Source organism: Pseudorca crassidens, chromosome 12, assembly GCF_039906515.1.
Source record: "Pseudorca crassidens isolate mPseCra1 chromosome 12, mPseCra1.hap1, whole genome shotgun sequence".
In the NCBI taxonomy this organism is placed as follows: Eukaryota; Metazoa; Chordata; class Mammalia; order Artiodactyla; family Delphinidae; genus Pseudorca; species Pseudorca crassidens.
This window is the reverse complement of record NC_090307.1, coordinates 682,024-706,117: the sequence shown is the minus strand read 5'-3', so window position 1 is coordinate 706,117 and position 24,094 is coordinate 682,024. Positions and strand designations below refer to the sequence as shown.

At 51.6% G+C, this 24,094-nt stretch overlaps 1 protein-coding gene across 1 annotated transcript in view; it reads right to left on the bottom strand.

The window, feature by feature from the left end:
• Positions 1–23,090, bottom strand: part of PARD6G (par-6 family cell polarity regulator gamma) — a 105,510-nt gene extending 82,420 nt beyond the window's left edge. Inside the window, exon 1 of the mRNA XM_067698767.1 lies at positions 22,876–23,090. Within this exon, the coding sequence (XP_067554868.1) occupies positions 22,876–22,947 (72 nt within the window). The 5' untranslated portion in view covers positions 22,948–23,090. The remainder of the gene's footprint in view (positions 1–22,875) is intronic.
• Between the last annotated feature and the right edge of the window lie 1,004 nt (positions 23,091–24,094).

Below are 24,094 nucleotides of genomic sequence, written 5' to 3'. Positions count from 1 at the left end.
GCATGTGCCCTTGATGTGGTGTGATGAAAATGACACTTCCTATAACCCCAGTATAATCACGAGAAACACAGCAGGCAAATCCCAACTGAAGGATAATCCACAAAGGATCTGACCATTACTCCTTCAAAGTGCTGAGGTCGCTGCTTGAGCTGCTACAACAAAATACCGTAGACTGGGCAGTTTAAACGACAAATATTTCTTCCTCACAGTTCTGGAGGCTGGGAGGTCCAGAATCAAGGTGCTGGCAGATTCAGTATCTGGTGAGAGCTCTCTTCCTCATTTGCTGATGGCCGCCTTCTTACTGTGTGTCCTCACATGATGGAGAGCTCATGCATCTTTTCCTCTTTTATAAGGACATTAATTCCATCATGAGGCTTCTACCCTGATAACCTAATCTAACCCTAATTACCTCCCAAAGGCCTCATACCTCCAAATACCTAGAGTCAAATTGGGGATTAGGGCTTCAACATATGAACTGAATTCAACATTCAATTCATAGAGGTAATAAAAAACAATTAAAGTCAGAGAAATTGTCATGGTCAAGAGGAGCCTAAGGAGACATCACACAAATATGATGTGGTATCCTGTACAGGATTTTGAAACATTAGGCTAAAAAGAATACTAGGTGAGAACTAAGGAAAAATAAAGTATGTATTTCATTTAAATGTATCAATATTTACAGACTATAACAAATGTACCATTAGATTTGATTTTATTAACATTAGACGTTAATAACAGAGGAAACTAGATGTGGCACATATATGGAAACTCTCTGTGCTATCTTTGCAACTTCTCTGTAAATCTAAAGCTGTCCTAAAATTAAAAGTTTATTTTTTAAAAGTATGACAAGGGAATACTACTAATAACTGTGTGTCAACAAATTTGATAACCGAGATGAAAAGGACAAACTGCTAGAAATACACAGATTACCAAAACTGACTCAAGAATAAACAGACAATCTGATTAAACTTATTGCAAGGTATTTATTTAATTTTCAAACTGCCCACAAAGAAAAGCCGATGCCCATATGGCTTCACTGGAGAATTCTAGTAAACATTTACAAAAATAATACCAATCCTTCACAAATCTTCTAAAAAGTAAAAGAGGAAGGAACATTTTCCAACTTATTCTATGAAGTCAGTATTACCCTGGCAAAGCCAGAAAAAGACATTACAGGAAAAGAAAACAACAAATCAATATCCACTGTGAACAGAAACACAGAAATTCTCAACAAAATACTAGCAAGCTATATCCAGCAAAGGACTATATAGAAAGGACAATACATCATGACCAGTGAGATTTATCACAGGAACACAAGGTCAGTTTAACACCTAAAAATCAATGTAGTATATAATAGTAATAAAGAGCAAAGCCACGTGATCATCTCAAAAGATGCAGAAAGAGCATTTGACAAAATCTAACACCTTTTAATGATCTAAAATACTCAATGAATTAGGAATATAAGGGGACTTCTCCACCCTGATAGAGGGCATCTAAGAAAACTCACATGTAACCTCTGGAAATTAATAAAGGAGACCTCAACTAAAATTAGAGTCAGGAATGACCTGTAGAGGGAGCTCTCACGCATTCTCACTCACCATCATTTGCATGCCCTGAATTTCATGTGTATGCCCCACAGGAAGAAGCATACCTTGCACTCCCAGACAGGAAGTGACTACATTACTATCCCAAAGGAAGAATTTCTCCTTGCTCAGCAACAGTTCAGCCAATGAGAAACATCACAGCTCGACCAAGGAGAAGCCATCACCATCCTGAACTTCTACCTTCCTCCAATGAACTTTCATTTAGAACAACCCCTGCAGCTTCCCCATTTTCCCCATAAAAGCAGACTCCCTTTGTTCTCTGGACATGCCTGTGGTTTGCCATAGACTGCATGTCTCAAATTGCAATTTTTTTTTTGCTGTTCCCAAACAAACCCTATTTGTTGGTAAAGTAACTGCTTGTTTTAGGTTAACACCTCACACTTAACGGTCAAAGACAGAATGATTTCACCCTGAGATGAGGAACAAGAAAAGAATTTCCACTTTCACATCTACCATTTAACACTGTTCTACAGGTTCTACCAAGGGCACTTAGGGAAGACAATAAAGGACATCCAGATTGGAAAGGAAGAATTAAAAATACGTCTGTCCCCATCTGGTATGTCCTTACATGTAGAAAGTCCTAAGGAATCTGGAAGAATTAATTATTAGACCTAATAGATGAGTTCAGCATGGTTGCAGGATACAGTATCAACACACAAATATAAATTTATTTCTGTACACTAGCAATGAACAATCTGAAAATGAAATTAAGAAAATTTCACTTACAATAGCATCAAAAAGGATTAAAGTATTTAGGAATAAATCTAATAAAAGAAGTGAAAGACTGGTACACTGAAAACTACAGAATACTGCTGAAAATTTAAAGACCTAAATAGTGTGAGCACATATATGGACATCTAAAAAGGACAAAACAGAACAGCTTTTAATTCATAAAGTAAGACGACTAATACATTAACAACAATTCCCTGATGAGTTCCCATTTTGTCAAATATTTTTCTCAAAGTTATTGGCAGGTGTCTCCAGGGAGCAGATGGCTACCTATGGCATGAAAGGAAGGGGGGGGGGGAGGAAAAAAGATATTCAATGCTTATGAAGTGCAAGGCTTAAGACTGTTAAGATGGCAACAATCCCCAACTTGACTGCAAATTCATTTCAAGCCCTATGAAAATCCTAGCCGCCCTTTTGCAGTAACTGGCAAGCTGTTCCTAAAACTTATGTGGAAATGCAAGGGACCCAGAAAATCCAAAAGATCCTTGAAAAAGAAGAACAGGGAGGACTCACACTTCTTAATTTCAAAACTTACAGACTAATGCTGGCAAAGAAGTAGACATATAATCAACATTATAGAATTGGGAGTCCAGGAAAGTAACCCTTACATTTGTGATCAAGTGATTTTTGACAAGAATGCTAAGGCAATTCAGTAGTGGAAGAGAATAGTCTTTTCAACAAATGGTGCTGAGGCAATCTGATACTCACAGGCAAAACAATGAAGTTGGACTCCTACCTCATGTCATATACAGCTAAACGAAAATTGGATCACAGACGTAAATGTGAGAGCTAAAATTATAGAACTCTTAGAAGAATACATAGGATTAAATTTATTACTTCACTTAGGCAATGATTTCTTCGCTATCATACTAAAAGCATAAGCAACAAAAGAATAAATTAGATAAACTGGCCTTCATCAACACTGAAAGTGCTGTGCTTCAACAAAGCGAAAAGATAATCTACAGACCGGGAGGAAAATGCTGCAAAAATATATAAAGACCCCTTAAAACTCAACAATGAAAAGACAAACAACCCTATTAAAATGGGCAAAGGACTTGAACAGACATTTCTCCAAAGAAGATATACACATAGCCAATAAACACATGAAAAGAGCTCAACATCATAAGTCATTAGGAAAATGCAAATCAAAACTGTAATAAGCCACCATTTCATCCACTATGATGACTACAATCAAAGAGATAGATGACAGGGACTTCCCTGGCGGTCCAGTGGTTAAGACTCCACGTTTCCACTGCAGGGGGCATGTGTTAGATCCCTGGTCAGGGAACTAAGATCCCACATGCCATGAGGTGCAGCCAGAAAAAAAAAGAGAGAGAGATGACAATGTGTTGGTAAGAATGTGAAGGAGTCTGAACTCTCTCATATTTCTGGTAGGAATATAAAATACGTGTCTGCTTTGGTAATCAGTTTGGCTCCTAAAAATGTTGAACAAAGAGTTGCCATGTGGCCCAGAAATGTCACCCCCAGGTATGTACCCAAGATTAATGAACACATAAAAACTTGCACACGAATGTTCACAGCAGCATTGTTCACAATAGCCAAAGAGTGAAAAGTATCCCCATGTCCATCAACTGATGAACGGATAAACAAAAAGTGGTATATACCCTATTAGTGAATATTACTATATCACTATATCAGCCATATTACTATATCACTATATCAGCCATAATAAGGAATGAAGTATGACACACGCTGCGACAAATTTGAACCTTGAAAACATTATGGTTAATGAAAGACGTCAGACACGTAAGAGCATATACTGTATGATTCCATTCATATGAAATGTACAGAATAAGCAAATTCATAAAGAAAGCAGACTAGTGGTTTCTAGGGACTAGAAGTAGAAAGGAATTGAGAATGGCTGCTAATCGGTATGGGGTTTCTTTTTGGGGTGAAGAAAATGTTCTAAAATTAAATAATGGTAATGATTGCACAACTCTGTGAAAATACCAAAAACTACTGAATTTACACTTGAAAGGTATGAATTTTATTTCATATAAATTACAGCTTATAAGAGCTGTTTTTGTAACTTTCACTTCAAAGAATAAGTTTTTTAAACCGCCAATTGAAGGCTTATTGGCGGCTGCGTTGAGAAATATGGAAACCCCGGAAGACGGTGGTGGACTGGCTGGTGCACACGGAGGCTCGGCTTTTGCCCCAGGAAATCCCAAGAGACCAAGGGTCCAAGCATCGCCTGCCAGCACACCTCAGTTTGGAAGATGAAGACTTACAAAGAACTCAGGGAAGCCCGCCCCCCGCCCCGCCGCCATTGCTGCTGGCCCTTGCAGAGGAGAACGGGATGTGAGACTTCGTCCAAGCTGGTAGGGCAAGCTTTTCCAGTTCGAATTGGTCCAACAGCGTAGAGCTGGTAGGGAAGACAGAGGGCAGGCACTCTGAACAGGGCAGAACTTGCCTCCTTCACACGCCCATCTCCACCCTGACCCCAAACTGCAAAAGGCCCTCAGTCCCTCTCATCCAATTTAGAAGCTAAAACTCCATATGAATGACGTTTTCGGAGCCACAAGGCTCTGGCAATACAAATGTATTTTCATCGTTCAATGTCACGTGACTCCAAGGTTAGTTCATTACCATTACCATAATTATCCCTTACTTTCCAGGTTAAAAATATTAAAAATGTAGAATTTTCTTTTTCTTGATACCTAAGGAGTTCTCTCTACAGTTATCCACATGTTTAAACAAATCCTTTTTGTATGGAAACATATTTAATTCAGAGCGTGAAAGGCTCATTTGGTGTGCACTGCAAGTCTTGTTAGCTGTCTTCACGCCCACAATTAAATCATAAGCTTCCCCAGTGGAAGTGCACTTCCAAGCTCCTATGCTGAGGGTCTCAGAGAGAGAGATTCGCCCAAGGCCATAGAGCTACTTGACTCCAGGCTGGAAATAAAGCCCATTTTCTGACTCTGCTCCTGTGTTCCCTCTGCCCTCTGCAGCAGTGAGCTGCTGCCACTTCAAGCCGACCAAGAAGTTCATTCTTTTCACGACGGAAATCATGGTCCCAGGTTTCATCTTAAACTCACTTAGCTACTCTTTGCTTAAAAACTCTAAAATGGCACATTTTTGATAATTAAGATGCAGCTCTGGCGTAATACCATTCCCAGAGAAACTGAGTGAGTCAAGCAGCTGCCGTCCTCCTGTGGTCTAACACCAAAGGCAAGGGTAGGAGAATGATAAATGGTATTGTCTTCTCACCTAGGTCCTTTCCCACTGTTGTCTTTCTAACTAGGGAGGGCTCCTAGGGCCTGAACCCCACGTGATGTCCCTCGACGGCCCCCGGTGGGGGGCAACCAATCACCATTTCCATCAGTTGGGGGAAGGCTGTGGGAGGTAAAGGTGCACCCGTGGCTGTGTCTCTAACAGCTATATGGGGGCAGGAAACGCACCACACTACTGTTACTTTCAAGCTGCCCCCTCCTAGATGTAGGCAGCTAAAACCCAGAGGCAAAGGGGCACTTGGTCACTCTTTGCCACAGCGTCTGAGTCAACCACCCCCAAGCCCCAGCTCACCTCCCCTTTCAGGTTGCCTTTCACAAAAAAGGGGAATTGAACTTTAAGGACAAAGGTCTGTAACTCTGAATTTCTATCCTCCTTCATCATTTCCTTAAGATACTCTGCTGTTTTTAAAAAAGCATCCTTTCCTCTCCTGCATGCAACTCACGGTAATGTTCGCCTCAGAGGCAGTCAGAAAAGCCGACCGCATGTGCCTGTGAACACAGTCACTCTGGAGAAACCAGCAAGATTCATGCTGGACCGAAAAAGGGGCGGAAACGCCAAGGGCTGGTGTCTGGTATGACACTTGAGGTGCCACTGGAGCCCAGGGCTCACTGTCCTGCGGCCGTTCCAGTCCTGCCTGGGCCGGGAGGGACAGCTGACTGAGAGAGCTCTGCGCTCGGGAGAGGACGCTCCTCCAGGCTTCTCCAACATGTGTGCTTTTTAAACAATTAGGATCACACAGTTTGGTACATTTATCTTTATGGTTTGGATGGGATAGAACCATACAGCTCAAAATTCAGAAGGAATCCCAGCCACCCAGTGTCCCCTGCACAGGAACCAATGATTTCAGTTGTAGTGCCTTCAAAAGGCATCTCCTGCATGTAAGAGCAGTATCTGTGGCTTGCATCCGTATTCCCTCTTCTTTAAACAGGAGCATACTGTATGCACTGGTCTACTCTATGCATTTTCCACTTATCTGCTGTACTTGAAAAACATTCTTTTACTGAACGCTTGTGGTCCTATGAGGTAGGTATCTCAAACTTGCACGTCACCTGGCTCCTGGCTTGTAAGGTGCCCACAAGGTGCCCACAGGGGCGTGATGAGGTATTGTCAGACTCACCAGGCAAGGCCAGAGGAGCCAGGCATCAAGGAGGAGTCTTCACCTGTTGAAATCTGCTTAGTGACTGAGTCACTTATAAGCTACCCCCAAACCCCAAGCAGCCACAGACTTTCAATTACCGTATGAGCGAAAGCAGTAACCTGCCACCAGACCACAAGCCCGTGAGGGCAGGGTCTGTCTGCTGCAGCCTAGCACGGTCCCTGCTAGACGGTAGGCACTCAAATCTTTATTGAATTAATGAAATAAACCTGTGTTAACCAGCGTCAAAATAAAAGTCTATAAGCTGACATTACCGGACAAAACAGGAATGCAGCAGGTGTGAGCACGGAGTCAGCAAGCAGGCCCCGCGCCTCAGGCCAGCCCTGCCACATCCCAGCAACCTGAAGCTGAACGCCAGCCGCCCCTGCCCGCCACGTGTCAGCACAAAAGTGAAGACACCTTCACCAGCAAAGGCACTGTTCCAATGAATATTTGCAAAGGGGTGTGACCTGGCAGGTGTAACACACTCTGGCTGTGCCTCTGCTTCCGAGGGCACAGCTCAACATCAAGTACCAGCTTTAGGACACAGAGGCTCAGGGGGTCTCAGTCAGACCCAGTGGCTGCCTGAAGGTGTGCCCTCCGCTGGAGACCACGCGGTGGGCACCCTGCACTTGCGGCAGGAAGGTAGACCCCGAGCCTCTAGGCCGCTCCCAGCACTGCCCGCCCCACACCCTCCCTGCAGCAGAACTGACCCTAGAAAGAGGAGAACATCCGAGAAGCATCGTTTGCTTTTGCCGCTCCCTTTCACAAGAGAGGCCCCAAGAACCACCAGGACACTTTTACAAAAGTGTCGTTTCACGTGACATGTGTCTCTTCATTCACGTGAACTCACTCCTCCAAACTACCAAGTAGGAACTTTTTTTTTTTGATGTGGACCATTTTTAAAGTCTTTATTGAATTTGTTACAATATTGTTTCTGTCTTACGTTTTGGTTTTTTTGACCTCGAAGCATGTGGATCTTAGCTCCCCGACCAGGGATAGAACCCGCACCCCCTGCACTGCAAGGCGAAGCCTTAACCACTGGACCGCCAGGGAAGTACCCCAAGGAGGAACTTATTCATTGAAAAAATATTTTCATGAGCTGGACTTTATAGCTTCAAAAAGAAAACTATGGTCTCCATTTTATCCCCACTGACCCTGGCATAGAGCAGGCACTCAAAGTACATCTGCTGAGTGGACAGCTAGTAATGAGGTATGGCCGCTGCTCTCACTCACGCAGAGAATATCCATGGAGAGGTTCCAAGAAGCAGGTACGACCTCTCACACTGGGGCACGTAAGTGAACAAAACAGAAAAAATGTCTGCCCCCATGAGACTTACATACTAGTGGGGAGGTTCTGACCACTGTAACAATTTGACCATTACTGTGAAAGCAGTACTTTCCTTCAAAAATCTTCAGGGCTAGACTCTTCCCAGTGATCCTGAGCCTCTGTCCTAACCTTGAGGGACCAAGGAGGATGCTAGATGCTAAATCTTCTCATTCCAATCCCCACTGACTGCTCCCTGGCAGCGGCCTGGGGCTGAAGCAACCAGGATTCCTCTGCTCATTTTCCTACTATAAAATGTGTTTCTCTTGAAGATACCCGAGGGTTATCCAGGGGGCTACTATGTTCTTCCACACACGAACGACCCCTTTTAAGTAAAGGCTGTCTTACAACGCAGGCTTCAAACGACGCACACACGTTACCCAGCCTTCTCACTGCAGGAAGCGACCCGGCCCAGCACCCTGGATCCTGCGGTAGAGGCTCCGCCCCCAGGCGACCCCACCCGGGGCACCACCCCATACCAAGGCCACCATCCCCGGCCTCTCAGGTGAGAGCAATCACAGGAAGAGAAGCACAGGTAGATTCTGATAGAAAATCTTCATCAAAATACGGTGAAAAACGGAAACTGTAAAAGCTTGTCAAACAGACGAAGCACGCGCGCGGGATGAAACACGATGAAGCCAACACGCGCGGGATGAAACACGATGAAGCCAGCGCGCGCGGGATGAAACACGATGAAGCCAACACGCGCGGGATGAAACACGATGAAGCCAGCAGAGGTGCTGCTTTAGCGCTCAAGGAAGCCTTTACAGTATGGACAGTGAAAGAAAACACACCCAACGGTAAATCCACAGTGTGATCCCAATCAGGTTGAAACTTACTTGGGTGCAGCACAGAACAAAGCAGCAAGGCCCCCCCGGGCCTGGGACTCCTGCCTAGGCCAAGAGCCCAGGGAGCTGTGTACACCCGGCCCACCTTTGGCCAGTGAAACCAGGCTCTCTGGGCTGGGCCCAGGCACAGGGAATCAGAATCTGCGTTCTAACAAGATTCCCAGTGACCCAGGTGCACACTAAAGTCTCAAAAGCAGTGTCATAAACATCCCAGTAAGCATCTTGCCAGTAACCACTATGGGCTACTTTTTTTTTTTTTGCGGTACGCGGGCCTCTCACTGCTGTGGCCTCTCCCATTGCAGAGCACAGGCTCCGGACGCGCAGGCTCAGCGGCCATGGCTCATGGGCCCAGCCGCTCCGCGGCATGTGGGATCCTCCCAGACCGGGGCACGAACCCGTGTCCCCTGCATCGGCAGGTGGACTCCCAACCACTGCGCCACCAGGGAAGCCCTGGGCTACTTTTTAGTACTCATTCATTCATTCAACAAGATTTCACTGAATGCCCAATGCGGGCCAGGCCCTGCGCCAGTGATGAGCGTCTTCGTGAGGCTGATGGTTTAGCTTGAGAGCCCAACACTGAGACGCTGAACAGTAATCACATGTGCAAATGTGTAATGACAAACTGAGAAACGTAAACGAAGAAGCGGCATGACACAGGCCCTGGTTTAAACTGTGTGCATGAGAAAAGCAACAAACAGATGGAGAAGGGGCTGCAGCACATCACCCACATGTGGCCCGAAGGAGCTCCCAACAGCCCAGGCACCGGGGGGCAGGACCTCACTGTGTGCACCAGGAGGCTGCTGGGGCAGCCCTGTGGGCTGTGACCTATGGCCTGCTCTTCATCGGGGTGGGTCCTGGAGTCACAATCAACACGACATTCCAACCATAAAAGATCTCAGGAGTGTACATTCATAGGGTAAACGCCAGCACCTCGGGACCATTTCAGGAAGGGGCCAAGGAACATGTGTACACAGCATGCCACGTGGAAAACTGTGGAGAGACCTCCATTTATGGGATGATCAGGTAGCACAGGCTGTCGTCCTAACGAGGCATCTGTCAGAGCGTGGGACCTGCCATGGGACGACCTCCTGGGCTGACACGCTGGGACAGTTTACAATCGGGCCACAGACCTGTGAGTCAGATGGGGCGGAGCCTGGCCCCTTGCTGTGCCCCGTCCACCCACCTCAATTCACAGCAATGGTGGTACAGCTGTCAGCACCTGCACAACTGCTCAGACAAGCACCAATTCCTGCATGAGGCTGCCAGACAGCTGCTGGGGACTGAGAACCCACTGCACTTGTGGTCACCTCTACGAGCCCCACGTGTGCTCCAGACAGGTGGGCACACACTCCTCTGCTCATGAATGCGTGACCGGCACCCGTGGACCCAGTACTGCTAAATGTAGCGGTGGGGCAGGGCTGAGAATGGAGGAGAGATTTAGGAATATGGTCTGTGGTCCCTGCCTGGCAGGGGTTTCCACTGTGGTAGAGGAGGTGTGGTGGGCGCCAAGCTTTGCGTGCATGCTCTACGTGACCCTGAGGTGTCACTGTTCCCATTTTACAGACCAGGAGACTGAGCCCTGGAAGGATTCCATAACAGTGCACGGGTACAAGGCTAGTAAATGAAGGAACTGAGGCTAATACAGGGGAGAATTTAGACAAGACCTAAAGAGCGCCCATGGTGTGGGTGAGAATTCCAAGGGACAGGGACACTCTACGTGGGAAGGGACGGCACCCAGACCAGCTGACAGCGTGGACAAAGGGGGGCCATGGTGGGGTTAGCAGCATGAACCAGAGTCGGGCTGCTCTAGAAGCTGGGGGTAAACATGCAGGGAGACCCTGGTGTTGAGGTGGGGCTGGCGGACTGGAAGGTCCACCTGGGCCAGAGTGTGGAGGCAAATGCCAGGGTGCTCATCTGTCTTTGCCTTCACAGAACTTTCCTGGAACAGAAATCCGCTCAGGCAGAGGACTGGAGCCCCAGCCTGAGTGGGGAGGCAAGGTCACGTTCGGACATGAGCTCAGGGTGCATGGAAAACCGTCAGTGTCCAGGGAGGGGATGGGCTGAGGCGGGACGCTGCCTGGGCCAGTGGTAGCTTATCACACAAAAGGCAGAGTCACTGAGAGCGAAGGCTCTGGACCAGTGTACTAGGTTCAAAGTCCTGACTCACCTTGACTGGCTGGGTGACTCGATAATTTCAACTTCTCCAAGCCTATCTCCTTTGTAAAAGAGGGACAAAGCATATTCCTCGTAGGGTTGTTGTGAGAACTGAATACACGTCCATGTGCTGCTTGGAGTGAGATTCCAGCAAACAGCAGCTGGTCACCAGCTCGCACTCGATCCGCTTTGCTCCCGGAGCTTTTGCTCTTCTTGGCCAAGCACGCATGGAGAAGTTTTGCACTGAGCTAGACCTTCCACACGCATTCCCAGGGCTGTACTGAGCCCTCCTCAAAGAGTCAGACTTGCCAGCATCATAAAGTGAGGCCTTTTGCCGGTGTGGGTTTATAAATGACAGAGCAGGAAGCTCGCGGGCCCCCAACAGCAGCGTTCCCTCCTTCAGCTGAGCCACCTTCCTGATTTCTGAATGCGAGTCGCGGCTTCCATAGGCCCTGTCCCTTCCGCCACTGGCAGGCAGCTGTTGTTCAGGGCATTTTTCACAACGAAACCACCTTTTTATAACTCTGTGAGAGAAAAGCTGTGCTCAGGAGTGTGGCCCTAACCCCGATCTCTGCATGGGGACTCAGAGCTAAGCTGAGCAGGTGCTGCCCACCCCAGCCTTGCAATCCAAGGGGCCTCCACTGAGTCACATGGCCAGTGCGCTAGGGACCTGGGAGGTCACCGCTGACACTGACCACAGGTGCAAAGAGCCTCTGCAGTGCTACAGAGGAAAAGGCTCTCCTTGTACCCTCCCCATCTCCCTCCAGTCAGACTGTACACAGGCCAGAGCTCATGGGGCTGCCGAGGAGAGGGGATTTCACAGCATGCAGGAGGGATATTTAAGAAGCAGCGCAGCCCTGAGCTGGTGTCCAGGAGGCGCTGGGGAGGAAGGTGGAGAGACACGCGCTGTGACTTCAGAGCACGTCTGGACCAGGTGTTGTCTGTCCTCCATGAGGTGGAACCAGGGGATAATAACTAGATGGGAAGCAGGACGGCACAGCAAGTGAGGGCTTAAGATCTGATTCTGCCACTCGGCTGGGGCCTTGGCTGGGCGAGCTAACAGCCTGGTCAAGACCCCAGGTCCTCCCCTCTACAGCCCATGTATAAGGTGTCATGAGCGTCAAGGAAAACATCTGTGATGAGCACCCGGCAGAAGGGCCGGCAGGAAGCTGGTACACAGCCGATGCTCCGAGAAGGGAAGCTGCAACCATGAGACGCCACGGAAACTGACGAGAGGTCACACCTGCCTGGACTCTCCTCCAGGTGAGGTGACCTGGGTGGCAACCGCTCCCACCAGTCTGGACCTAGCTCCTAGGGCAGGGAGGGAGCCCAGAGACTGTGGGTTCCGCAGAACCTCACTCCAGGAAGGACTGCAGGGCAACCCCGATAGCACATGCTTGCTCACTCTCAAGGGCTGGTCCCTGCGGATCCTCGGCCTGGCGGTGACCAGAGTCTGTGACCCACCACCGGGTGGGCTGAGCGGAGGCACCACTGACCAGCAGTGCGGTCGCATTCCTGGGAAACTGCTCCCAGTTCGGGGCGGCGGTGCACAGGACCGGTGACTCCGAGCTCGAGACGAGCAGGGACAAAGCTGCTCCAGGGCAGCTCCTCTCCGGAGAACCCGACACACTGCTGCCCACAAGAGCGTCCAGACGTACGGGCTTCTGCATCCCCTTCCAGGCCAAAGGAGCACGTCCTTGTGCAATGCGGGTGCCCCGCGCGTCCTGCACCTGTAGCTGCTACCAGGAGCCAGGGGCCACCTCCTCCTCTGTGTGAAGGACCTTCGTGCAGGCAGAGTAGTTTGCCCCACAGCAGCAGCCCATCATTATTCCAGGCCAGCGAGGGAAGTAAGGGCAGGGCTTGTGGGTGGGGAAGCAGTCGCTCAGGCCCCCAAGCGTGGAAAACAGGACGCGAACATTCCTTTAGTCTCCCAGTTCCTCTAGCATAGCTGACCGTGGAAAGACAGCCGCTTAATGGTCCTCACAGTTCTTTTCCACAGCCCTTAACCAGGGACCCCAGGGTCCTTCCACGGCAACACGCACCCCCAAAGGAGGCCGTCGGGGGCGCTTTCTGCCCCTGTGCATCAGTGCCCCACGTCCTGTCTCGGAAGCAAAGGCACAGAGAGATCTGCTCTGTAGACTGACGGACATACAATCCAGCTTTCGACAGGCACACTCACGCCGTGAAACGGAAAATAAACATGCCGGATCACTAGGCAGGACTTTGAGGGAGAGCGAAGTAATTCCCGAAGGCAAAGGGTGCAGCTCACCAACATCCTCAGGCGTGCGAGTGGTGAGCTGCAGGGCGACACAGGGACACCCCTAGGTGAAGGCCACGTGAAGCTCCTGGCTCCACAGCCCGCCACGGTCAAGGCCGCCGTGGGGGTCTTCGTTCCGCGTGGGAAACTCAGACAGTTTTCAAAAGGACAACTGTGCACCGTCACCAAAGAGACTGTGGCAGAGGTAGAGAACAAGCGTACGGACACCAAGGGGGGAAGTGGCGGGGGGGGCGGTGGTGGGCTAAACTGGGAGATTGGGATTGACATGTACACACTGATGGGTATGAAACAGATGACTAATAAGAACCTGCTGTATAAAAAATAAATAAAATTCAAAAAAAGAAAGAGACCGTGGCACGAGCTGTCCTGGACCCGTCAAGCAGCACCAGGCCCGTCCTTGTTCGTGTCATGTCTCAGTTTCTCCCCGAGCACCTGGCCCACCAGAAGGGCCCACGCAAGGTAGTATGGGGTAAAGTGGGGCAGAGGAAGGCAGGACAGCAGCAACTCAAACTGCAGAATTAAATGAAAGACCGGGGCGGGGGAGGGGGGGCTTCCCTGGCGGGCCAGTGGGTAGGACTCCACACTCCCGATGCAGGGGGCCCGGGTTCCATCCCTGGTCGGGGAACTAGATCCCGCGTGCGTGCCGCATCTCAGAGCCTGCGTGCCACAACTGAGAGTCTGCGTGCTGCATCTCAGAGCCTGCGTGCCACAACTGACAGTCTGCATGCTGCATCTCAGAGTCTGCGTGCTGCAACTAAAGATCCCGCGCGCTGCAACTAAGACCTGGCACAACCCAAATAAATAAATACATAAATATTTTTTAAAATAAATAAAGGAAGGACTAGGAAGGCCCTTCAATTCTGTAAGACAAATTCCTCATTTGTTTGGATTCAGTAATCAACAACCTATTAATAAGCTGTGGCTCAAGGCCTTCGGGAACTCCTTAACCCTCAGAACCCTACAACAGCTGCTCCACCCAAATCCACCCAAGTCCAGGGTCGGAGCCCGCACACCTGACGCTCCAGAAGAGCCACAGTGGGCTGTGCGCTAGCCTGACGAGGGCCTCCGCCAGCCGGCCCCCAGCAGCACCGAGAACGGCTAGTGAAACTCACAAGCACGCTGAAGGGGAGCTCACAGGAGGCTTTGGCTGCCTGGACCTCCAGCAACACAGACGGATGCATAAGAATACTTTTTTTTTTAGCATCTTTATTGGAGTATAATTGCTTTACAATGGTGTGTTAGTTTCTGCTGTATAACAAAGTGAATCAGTTATACATAGACATATGTTCCCATATCCCCTCCCTCTTGCGTCTCCCTCCCTCCCACCCTCCCTATCCCACCCCTCTAGGTGGTCATAAAGCACCGAGCTGATCTCCCTGTGCTATGCGGCTGCTTCCCACTAGCTATCTATTTTACGTTTGGTAGTGTATATATGTCCATGCCACTCTCTCACTCCGTCCCAGCTTACCCTTCCCCCTCCCCGTGTCCTCAAGTCCATTCTCTACGTCTGCGTCTTTATTCCTGTCCTGCCCCTAGGTTCTTCAGAACCATTTTTTCTTAGATTCCATATATATGTGTTAGCATACGGTATTTGTTTTTCTCTTTCTGACTTACTTCACTCTGTATGTCTCTAGGTCCATCCACCTCAATACAAATAACTTAATTTCGTTTCTTTTTATGGCTGAGTAAAATTCCATTGTATGTATGTGCCACATCTTCTGCACAAAGGAATACTTTGAATCCATAAAAAACAGATCTCTGGATGCACACAACACGGATGGACCCTGCGGACACAGACTGCATTGTGACATCGCGCCTGACGACCAGCAGGCTCATCTCTGGTGACAGAGACCCTGCTGGCGGTTACACTGGGGATGGGGGCTGACTATACAGCGCACGAAGGCACTTCCTGAAAGCCGAAATGTCCCACACTGTGTGCACAGTGCTCACCGGGTGTGCAAACATGTAAAATTTCATCAAGCCACACGCCTGAGGTTAGTGTACTTCACTGTCACACACACCGCACTCCACACAGGAGAGATTCCCTGGTGTGAGGCGGCGCTGGAACAGTTTCCTGAAAAGGCAGCTGTTTCAGCCTTGAGGCATGGCAGAGCTTCCTGCATAAGTGTAGGAGACGATCGGGTTGCAGACGGTCAGCCCGTGGACCTGGGGAGGGTGACAAGCCTGTGGACCTGGGGAGGGTGACAAGCCCGTGGACCTGGGGAGGGTGACAAGCCCGTGGACCTGGGGAGAGTGACAAGCTAAGAACTTAAAAGGGATGGGCCATGCAGGAGGCTCTGGGTGCTTTCCACACTCCTTAAGTGGCAAAAGCTTTTTTTTTACTTCCCTCAAGTAAAAAGCTACACATATACCCCAAAATACAGAGCGCATGCTCTGGCTGGGGATGGTGAGAGGAGCCCACCCGCTTGGTCTCCTCTGCCAGCAAGCATCTTTGCAGAGCCCCAGAGGAACACAGTCTTGGCGAGTCGGAGAGACGGATGGTGGGGTGCGGGACACATGTCCCTGGCCCCCAGGAACCTGGGAAGCACTGAACTTAGGGGACAGGGAAAGGAGGCATCGAAGGTAACTGCTGTCCCAGCTGTAACAGTGAGAGCCCTGTCCTGCTACCCCTATCCTATGCGTAACACAGGGCTGCCCAGGCAGCTCTGGCAGAGGAAGCAGGTAGGGCCAATGGGGTTTACAGGGAAGAGGGGTGGGCAGCACTCGTGGAGATGCACAGGAGCTGGTTCTGACGACATGCCCCGAGCTGGGCCCCTGCAGCTCTCAGCCTACAATTTAGCACTAAGGAAATAAGGAGACACTAACAACAGCAGCCGTGTCCACGTGGACTTTTAAATCAGCTTCCTTTGAACTTCCAAATTTTCTCTTCTTTGTTCAGCTCATCTGCTACCCCGTTCTCTCCCTTCCCCTCCGGGGCACTAGCAGGCAGATGACAAGGCCCCTGACCCCTCTCAGAGATGCCCTGGGAATAAGTCAATTGGTGAATCCAGCTTTGGTCACCTGCCCCAAAAAGCAGTTCTTTTTGAAAGTACCCTGACAGACCACTTCTGAACTAGCAGCTATCAGGAAAATCATCTGATTTCAACTCAACTAACATTTATTGGGTACCTACTGCATGCAAAGCACTGCTTGTCACATTTTAGCCGCCGAACGTTTTCCCTGGAGCGTGCTACTGAGAAAGGCAGCACAGGGAGAGAGCTAGAGTCCCCAGATGCGTACAAGTGGGGACCAGAGCCCAGCTGCTTCTGGAAGCAAGGAGGGGAGAAGATGCTCTGACTCATCTCAAAGCAACCCGTGGGGGCACCGCTGTTGCTGACGCCAGAGAAGATAAGAGCAGCTCCTGGATGCCCGAGCACCGACTGCTCTTGCTATGTGGGCAAGACAGCCAGGATGCACCGGAAACCTCTGGTCTCAGGATGTGAAACTGTGGATTTGGTGATACTTCGGATATCAGAATGAAGGACCCCCGCATCCACCCACTCCGATATGCCCATCAGTGACTGATCCTTCATTGGATCATACGTTTTTAAGGTGAGGATACTGGCTGTCTTGGTTACCTTTGTACCGCAGCACGAACCCCACACCTGTCACACTGTAGTTGCTCAGTAAATGAATACATCAATGGATGACAGGCTTTTAAGAATGACTACTGAACACTGGACTTCCCTCAAGGCCACACGGCTAGAAACTGCTCCCGGATGGAAGAAAAGTAGAGCTTCCTCCCCACAAAGCACTAGGCCTAACCCTTCCAAACTCCAGATCCAGACAGCCCGAGAGGGACTGCCTCATTCTACACGGGGTGAGCTGTGAACACTTGCGTCAGTATCCGGACCTGGACTTGAGGGCTTGTCAGAGGGAGAGGGGCAGCAGTCCTCCTCCAACAGGGCCACAGACCGCTCATGGTAAAGAGCATGGGGTCTGGAGCCGAACTGCCTGAGCCCCCTGACCTGGGCCAGGTTAGTGGCGCCACCTTGACGTTTCAGTGTTCTCTCGTGTAAGGGAGGTTATAACAGAACCCATCCGGCAAGGCTGTGATGGGGACTAATGAATTATTATTTGTAATGTATTTAGAATATATATGTATGTGGTTAACCAAATACTAAGAAATACTTTGAATGCAACCTATACACAGAGGGCAGCACCCAGCCTGGACCATCTCTCTACCCCTCGTGTGTTCAGGGCAGCCTCAGAGGAGGGCTACCAGGTGTGTGTTGGGGCTAGAAAGGGGCACAGCACCTCACACTGCTCCCCAGGTTCACAGCTGAGGAGAAATCTGCCGAGAGGAAGTAGGGAGCCTATAAACATGGAAACAGCTAGTTGACCAAATGCAACCCCCAGAGCCCTGAGGCCCCTTTCACAGACGCCTCTGCCATCGTCATTCCAAGCTCCTTCCTTGCTTGTCTCTAAAAGTCCAGGAGGCCCCTTCATGGGAAAGGGGCAGGATGCCTCTCTATTTTCGCCGATTCAGGATGTGATTCACAAACATTAGAGCTTCTGACACCTAGAAGCAACCTTGAATGGTTGCATCTCCCAGGCCCTGACACTCCTTTCCTTCCCTAAAATTGGAAGAGCCCTCTATCTGAAATGTCATGGGTCCTAGGAAAGGGCTTGAACCCCTGCTAACTGGGGTGCCCCTAGGAACGCCCATAGGGCTTTCTGCTGCTCACGGGTCACAGACCCACAGGAGGTGGGCTGCAACACCATCCATGCCCACCAGACTGACACTCCCCACCTGGGTCCCTGATGAGAGTCTCCTCTAGATGCAACTCCCCAAATCAAGTTACCGAACCTGTTTAAACACAGACATGCACGGATACAACAAAACCGGAATCTTAAAAGGGTGTGGCCAAACACAGAGGTGAGTCAAACTGTCAGGCGGTTCTCAACTGGCCCACAGGAGGCAAGTGCCCAGCCACCCCATGGGGAGGGCCTGGCCCAGGCTCCAGCCCCCAGGTGGAAGGGCATGGCCAGGCAGCCGACAACCTCGGCAGAGACAAGATCTGGGACCACAGGGAACACTGTCACCTACCACCATCTGCACTGACTGGAAAATCTCCTGGGACGAGCAGCTCCATCACTCAGTAGAAAATAAGAACACTAATCAAAAAAAAGAAGGGTGGAAGGAGACAGGCAGCTAAAAATAGACATAAAGTAGCTAACAAATATAAGAATTTTCTATTCACTAATAACCCAAGAAAACAAATTAAATGGGGTGGTGTTTCACTTATCTAAATGGGATAGAATAAGAAAATACCCAGGACTGGAGGGAGGGAGAGGGCTAGACATGCAACAAGGTACACATGTATAGAAGAGACTTTCTGGAAGGAAATTCAGCAATACGTACTCAAAGCCTTAAACATGTGCAGACTTTTCACTTAGTAATTTCACTTCTAGGAATCTGTCCTAAAGACATAATAAAAGTTCTGCATTGAATTAAGGGAATCAGTATTCTTTGTATACTTTTTATGATATACGTTCTATATGTACTCTTTATATAAAGATTTAAATGCAAAGTTGTTATTCACAGCATTGTTTATTCTAGGACAAAACTGGAAATAACCCAATAGGATATTAGTTAGATTAATTATGGTTTACACATAAGATGGAATACTACGTAGTCATTTCAAAAATATGTTTTCTAAAATTATTAATGACATGAGAAAACACTTCACTGTTAAGTTCAAGGCGGAAACTTGAAGGCTACAGAATAATATACCTATAAAATATGCCTCTGATTCTGTAAAACAAAGACATCTGCATGTATACATGCATAATAAAGGGTCAGAAGGACACGCGACCACACTTTGGATGTGAGAATTACCCCCTTGTGCCTGTTATGGTTTCTACATTTTCTACAATGATAATGTATTTGTTTAGAATGCAGAAAAGTCTCCAACATTACCTAAACCAAGCAGCCAAAACTGGATTAAAACCTTTAGAGGTGTTACTCTCCCCTCACACAATGAACACAACAAGCCATGGGGGTGTAAACACAGTCCTGGGTTCCTGTCACCAGCACCGTGACAAAGGCCGTAAGATGAGAGAAACACGGGGAAGGGGTCAGAGGATGCATAAGGCTTGGCCTGGTGAAGACATCAGATGGGCCTTGTAGGAGAGGGTGGTCAGGATAGGGCAGATTCTTCGAGAAAACATTTCAGGTGGGGGGAAAGCCACATAAACGGGACCCAGAGGCTGAAGAGAACACGGATGAGGCCTGAGGGGTAAGGAAACCGGGACAACACGGGCCTCATTTAACACAGGGGCCTCCAGCCAGAGGGTGAGGGCTCAGTGAACAGCAGCTTGCGGACATGGGTAGCTGTGCTCCTCTAGGCTTTTCAGGCCTGTGGCTCGCAATGGCCCCGGGCGGCCTTCTGCCTTCTCCTCAAACAAGTCATCCCCAATTACTCTGCCCCTGCAGACCCCTCCCCCAGCACTGGCCTTCCTGCTGCCCCTCTGATGGGCCAAGACTTGCTCCCCTCGGCCTGAAACATGCTCCCGCAGACAGCTGCACAGCCCCTCCCCACTGCAGGTCTTACAGGGAGAGAGGAAAAAGAGTGAGTGTGAAATGGCGGCCCCATGAACCAGAACTGGGGAGTCAGAAGTGCGTGCACCTAGAGGGGTGGGATAGGGAAGGTGGGAGGGAGACACAGAGGGAGGGGATATGGGGATGTATGCATACATACAGCTGATTCACTTTGTTATAAGGCAGAAACTAACACACCATTGTAAAGCAATTATACTCCAAAGTGCAGAGAAATGCAGCTGGTGGGGAGAGAAATAGATGCATCACAGGTATTAAAACAGAAATGCTGGGGGAGAGCCAGGGGCTATACGATGGGGAAGACCCACCAGGTCAAGATAATGTCTCTGCCTCCGACGCTTTGGGAACTGACCAGCTGTGGCAGATGGCTAATGCCAAAAATTCTGAGAGGATCAGATTTTCAGACCTGATATCCTGAAATGCCACAGAATCCTGACCTGCAGTGCTTAACTCTTACAATTGTGGGTGCTCTGCGGTTTAAAAGTACTTCACATTCATTACCTCATTTGATCCTGGGGGGCTAGTGGAATAGGTACAATGACCATTTTACAGATGAAATAACTAAGGCTCAGAACAGTTAAATAACTTGCCTGAAAACTCCAAAGGGTAGGTGGCAGAACCGGCCGGACTCAGCTCCCGGGCACCACTTCCTCCACATACAAACCCAGGTGTTACGGTGCTACCTTTAGATGGTGGAAAGACATCACTGTCGTAACGTCTGGCCTCCCATATTTTGACATCAGCAGCTGGACTAACGCTCCCTGCACAGATGGACTCCATGCGTGCAAGTATTCACTACCAAGTGGGTGGGTGGGAGGGCGTGTACAGACGCACGAGCCGCGTGGACCCTCTGGACAAACAGTAAGGCAAGCCCCCTCTTCCAAAAGGGCGGGGGTCAGTCATGGTGCTGTGTGTATAACCAGCCAGCCCGGCAGGGCCCAGGCTGGTGTGGCCTGCCAGGGGTGCTCCCAAATTCAACCAAAACTCTCGCTCTGCCACTCACCCCCGGTGGAGCATTCAATGCATCTGCACTTGAACCCAGGCTTGGGCCATGGGGCAGTGCCCCTTCTTCACTGGGCAGTCAAGAAGGTGGGGCAGCCTGAGGCAATCCGCTGGGCCACCCGAACGCCCACAGCCCCCAGTTCCCCAGGAGAGGCAAAGGCAGATGCCTACTCTCCAGTCCCCAGGGGTCCTCACAGTGTCCACAGTGCCGAACTGCAAGATAAGGCCTGGTGAGGGCATTTCCTCCAGGGCTGTCCCTCTGGACGGACCCTCTGGAGTTGAATCTGGTCAGGCAGCTGCAAGCCGCCCGTGGCTACTGAGCACAGGGGATGTGGCCAGTGAGACTCAGGAACAGCATGTGATGTTAATCACTTAGAACCAAACTGCCACTGTGAAAGGGCAGCAGGAGGTACCCTTGCGTTCGAAGTGGTCTGTGTTGTGACCGTGCTGGGTCTCAGGAATGAGCACACGACAAAAGTGTGTGACCCAAAAACACCCCGTGAACAAGTCTGATGAGGTCCTGAATGCGACACTGTGATACAAGATGTTACCTTTGGGGAAGTCTCTGTATTCTTTTCCACAACTGCCTGTTAATCTGTGATGATCTCAAAATAAACAGTTAAAACGAAACACCACACGGGCTCAGTGGCTACTGCAGGCGACAATGAGCTCCACAAAGCCACCTTCCCACTGAGTTGAAGAAACGTCAATTATTTGGGGCTCCCACTCACGCCTGTCAGTTCTTCTCCCCCACGCAACTCACAGCGGGCACTTCTGATTCCGGGGTGTGGGCACTCTGGGGCTAAAAGCGGGGAGGAGTGCAGGGCAAGGGTCCCGGAATTAGCACACGGGGTAGTTAGAGATGAGGGGTTCCTAAAAAGACTGTCCAACAAGATGGTGATGAAATGCCGCAACTCACTGCAGTGGGGTTCCCGCACAGAATCCCCCATCCTCGGAGGAAGCCCTGGAACTCCTACGCCAAAGCACCCCCCTTGCCCGGTAGGGGCAACCCAGGCAGGGGGCCGCCGGGTTCGTCTTCCCAGATACCGGACCGGGTCACACACGCCCCGCGACCCAAGCGTGCGCAGAGTTGGAGGTCAGAGCCCACCCTCGGGTCCGGCCCCCTCCCACCAACCACTCAGTTGCCTCTGCCTTGCTTGACCGAGGCGGGGGGCGCGCAGAGAACGGGCGAGAGCCGGATCCCAGGCAGCGGTAAGCTGAGCCCCCTCCCTCCAGGACCCTGAACAACTGCAACTCCTCCTCCGCCGCGGGGTCCACCACTGAGACCCTCGCAGACAAAAGCGTCTGCCGCGAAGTAGCCGCCCCCGCAAAGGGCAGAAGCGCCAGATCCTATCAGCCAATTACCCAAACGCGCACAGCAACCCGCAAGTTCGGGCACGCTGGGGCCGGGGCGCGGGCAGCGGGAGGGGCCGCCGGCCCGGCGCGCCCGGGCAATCTGGGCCTGGGGCGCGCCGGGAGGCTGAGGGACTGGTACAGAGGGCCGGGCCGGGAGCTGGGGGTCCGGTCCGGGGATCGGGGACCGGCTGCCCGTCTCCCCTCACCGATTCCGAGACTCCTCCGCAATGAAGGAGGCGGCGCGGCCAGGGCCCTCCCCTGGCCCGGGCCCCCGAGGCCCCTCCACGGCCCCGAATCCGAGCAGCCCCTGGGTCGCCCCGGAAATGTCGCCCCTCCACCGTGCGGCGCGCCGGGTCGCCGCCAGCTTGTGGAACAAAAGAGCCGCTCTCGCGAAGGGTCAGGCGGCCGCGCGGCCCTCCGAGCGCCGGGGCTCCAGCTGAACCCTATCGGGCTGCCGGGCTTTGTGCGCACGCAGGGGCGGGAAGGATTGCGGGACCCCTGCACATCCCACGGACGGCGCCGCGTTCCAAAGTTGGCGCCGGCCCGTCTCGCACCTCCCAGTCCCCTTCGGGGTGCCCATTCATTCGCGGGGGTGGGGGGCGCAGACCGCCGGCCCCCGGCTCACCTTGCTCTTGACTTCCACCGCGCTGCAGTCGTAGAAGCGCAGGGTCTGAGACTTGTGGAAACTCCGGTTCATGGTTCCGGCCCCGCTTAGCCTCGTCTTCGCCCTCGCTCCTCGCTACGGGGGCTGCAGAAGGACCCTGGGTGCAATACCCACCGCCGCGGCCCCGACCCCGGCCCGCGCTCGCTCGGCCGCGGGGCAGCTCGAGTGCAGCGGCCCGAGCTGGGCTGGCCGCGCGCCTTGGGCACTCCAGGGGCCGCGCGCGGGAGGAGCAGGGGAAGCCGGCGCGCGCCGCCCCGAGGACCCGCCCCCCGAGCCCCTAGAACCTACGTCCCGCCCGGAGCCCAGAGTATCCGCCACCAATCCCCGCCCCGCGCCCAGAGCATCCGCCGCCAATCCCCGCCCCGTACCCAGAGAACCCGGCCCCACGCCCCGCCCCGCGCGCCGACGACCTGCCCCGCGTCGCCAGCACTCGTACCCCGAGGACACGCCCGGAGCTCGGAGGGCACGCCCTCACGAGCCCCAAGGGCCCACGTCCTGCTCCGCGCCCCGTGGATCAGTCGCCTGTCCCCGCCCCGCGTCCCGAGGACCTGTTCCCCGAGGACACGCCCCACGCCGAGAAAACCGGCTCACGTTCCCGAGGACCCGCCCCACGAGCCTCAAGGCCCAGACTCGCGCCCTGAGGATCCACCTCCCGAGTCTGGAGGACACGCCCCCTGCCCCCGAGGACTCACCCAACGCCCCGCCCAGGGCTCGCCGACCCGGCCCCCCGAACCCGCCGTCAATCCCCGCCCTGTGCCCCGAAGACCCTCCCCCAGCCCCGCCCCGCGGGCCCGCCCCCAAAGACGCCGCGACCGGGTAGGTGCGCGCTCCAGTCCGCAAAATCAAGAGCGGGGAAGAGACGCCGCGCTGACCCACGCGGGGCGCCTCATTCCCACCTCGGCGCCCACGCTTTTTCTCCCTTGCTTGCTCCCGCCAAGATTTTGTTTGCCTCCAGCCGTCGGCCAGGGAAGGGGGCTGATCTGGGGTGATCTTTAACGTTGTCTTGGATAATAGGGGAATCATCGGAGGCGTGACGCCCTTGGGTCCACGTGTCCGTAGGAGCTGCCAGGTGGTAGATGGTCTGGGCGAAGGTTCTGCCGGAGGCAAACTCCTAAGGCATAGTCTAGCATAGGCCGAAGTAAAGGGATAGGGAATGGTCAGAAGCATCGTATAGGCCTGT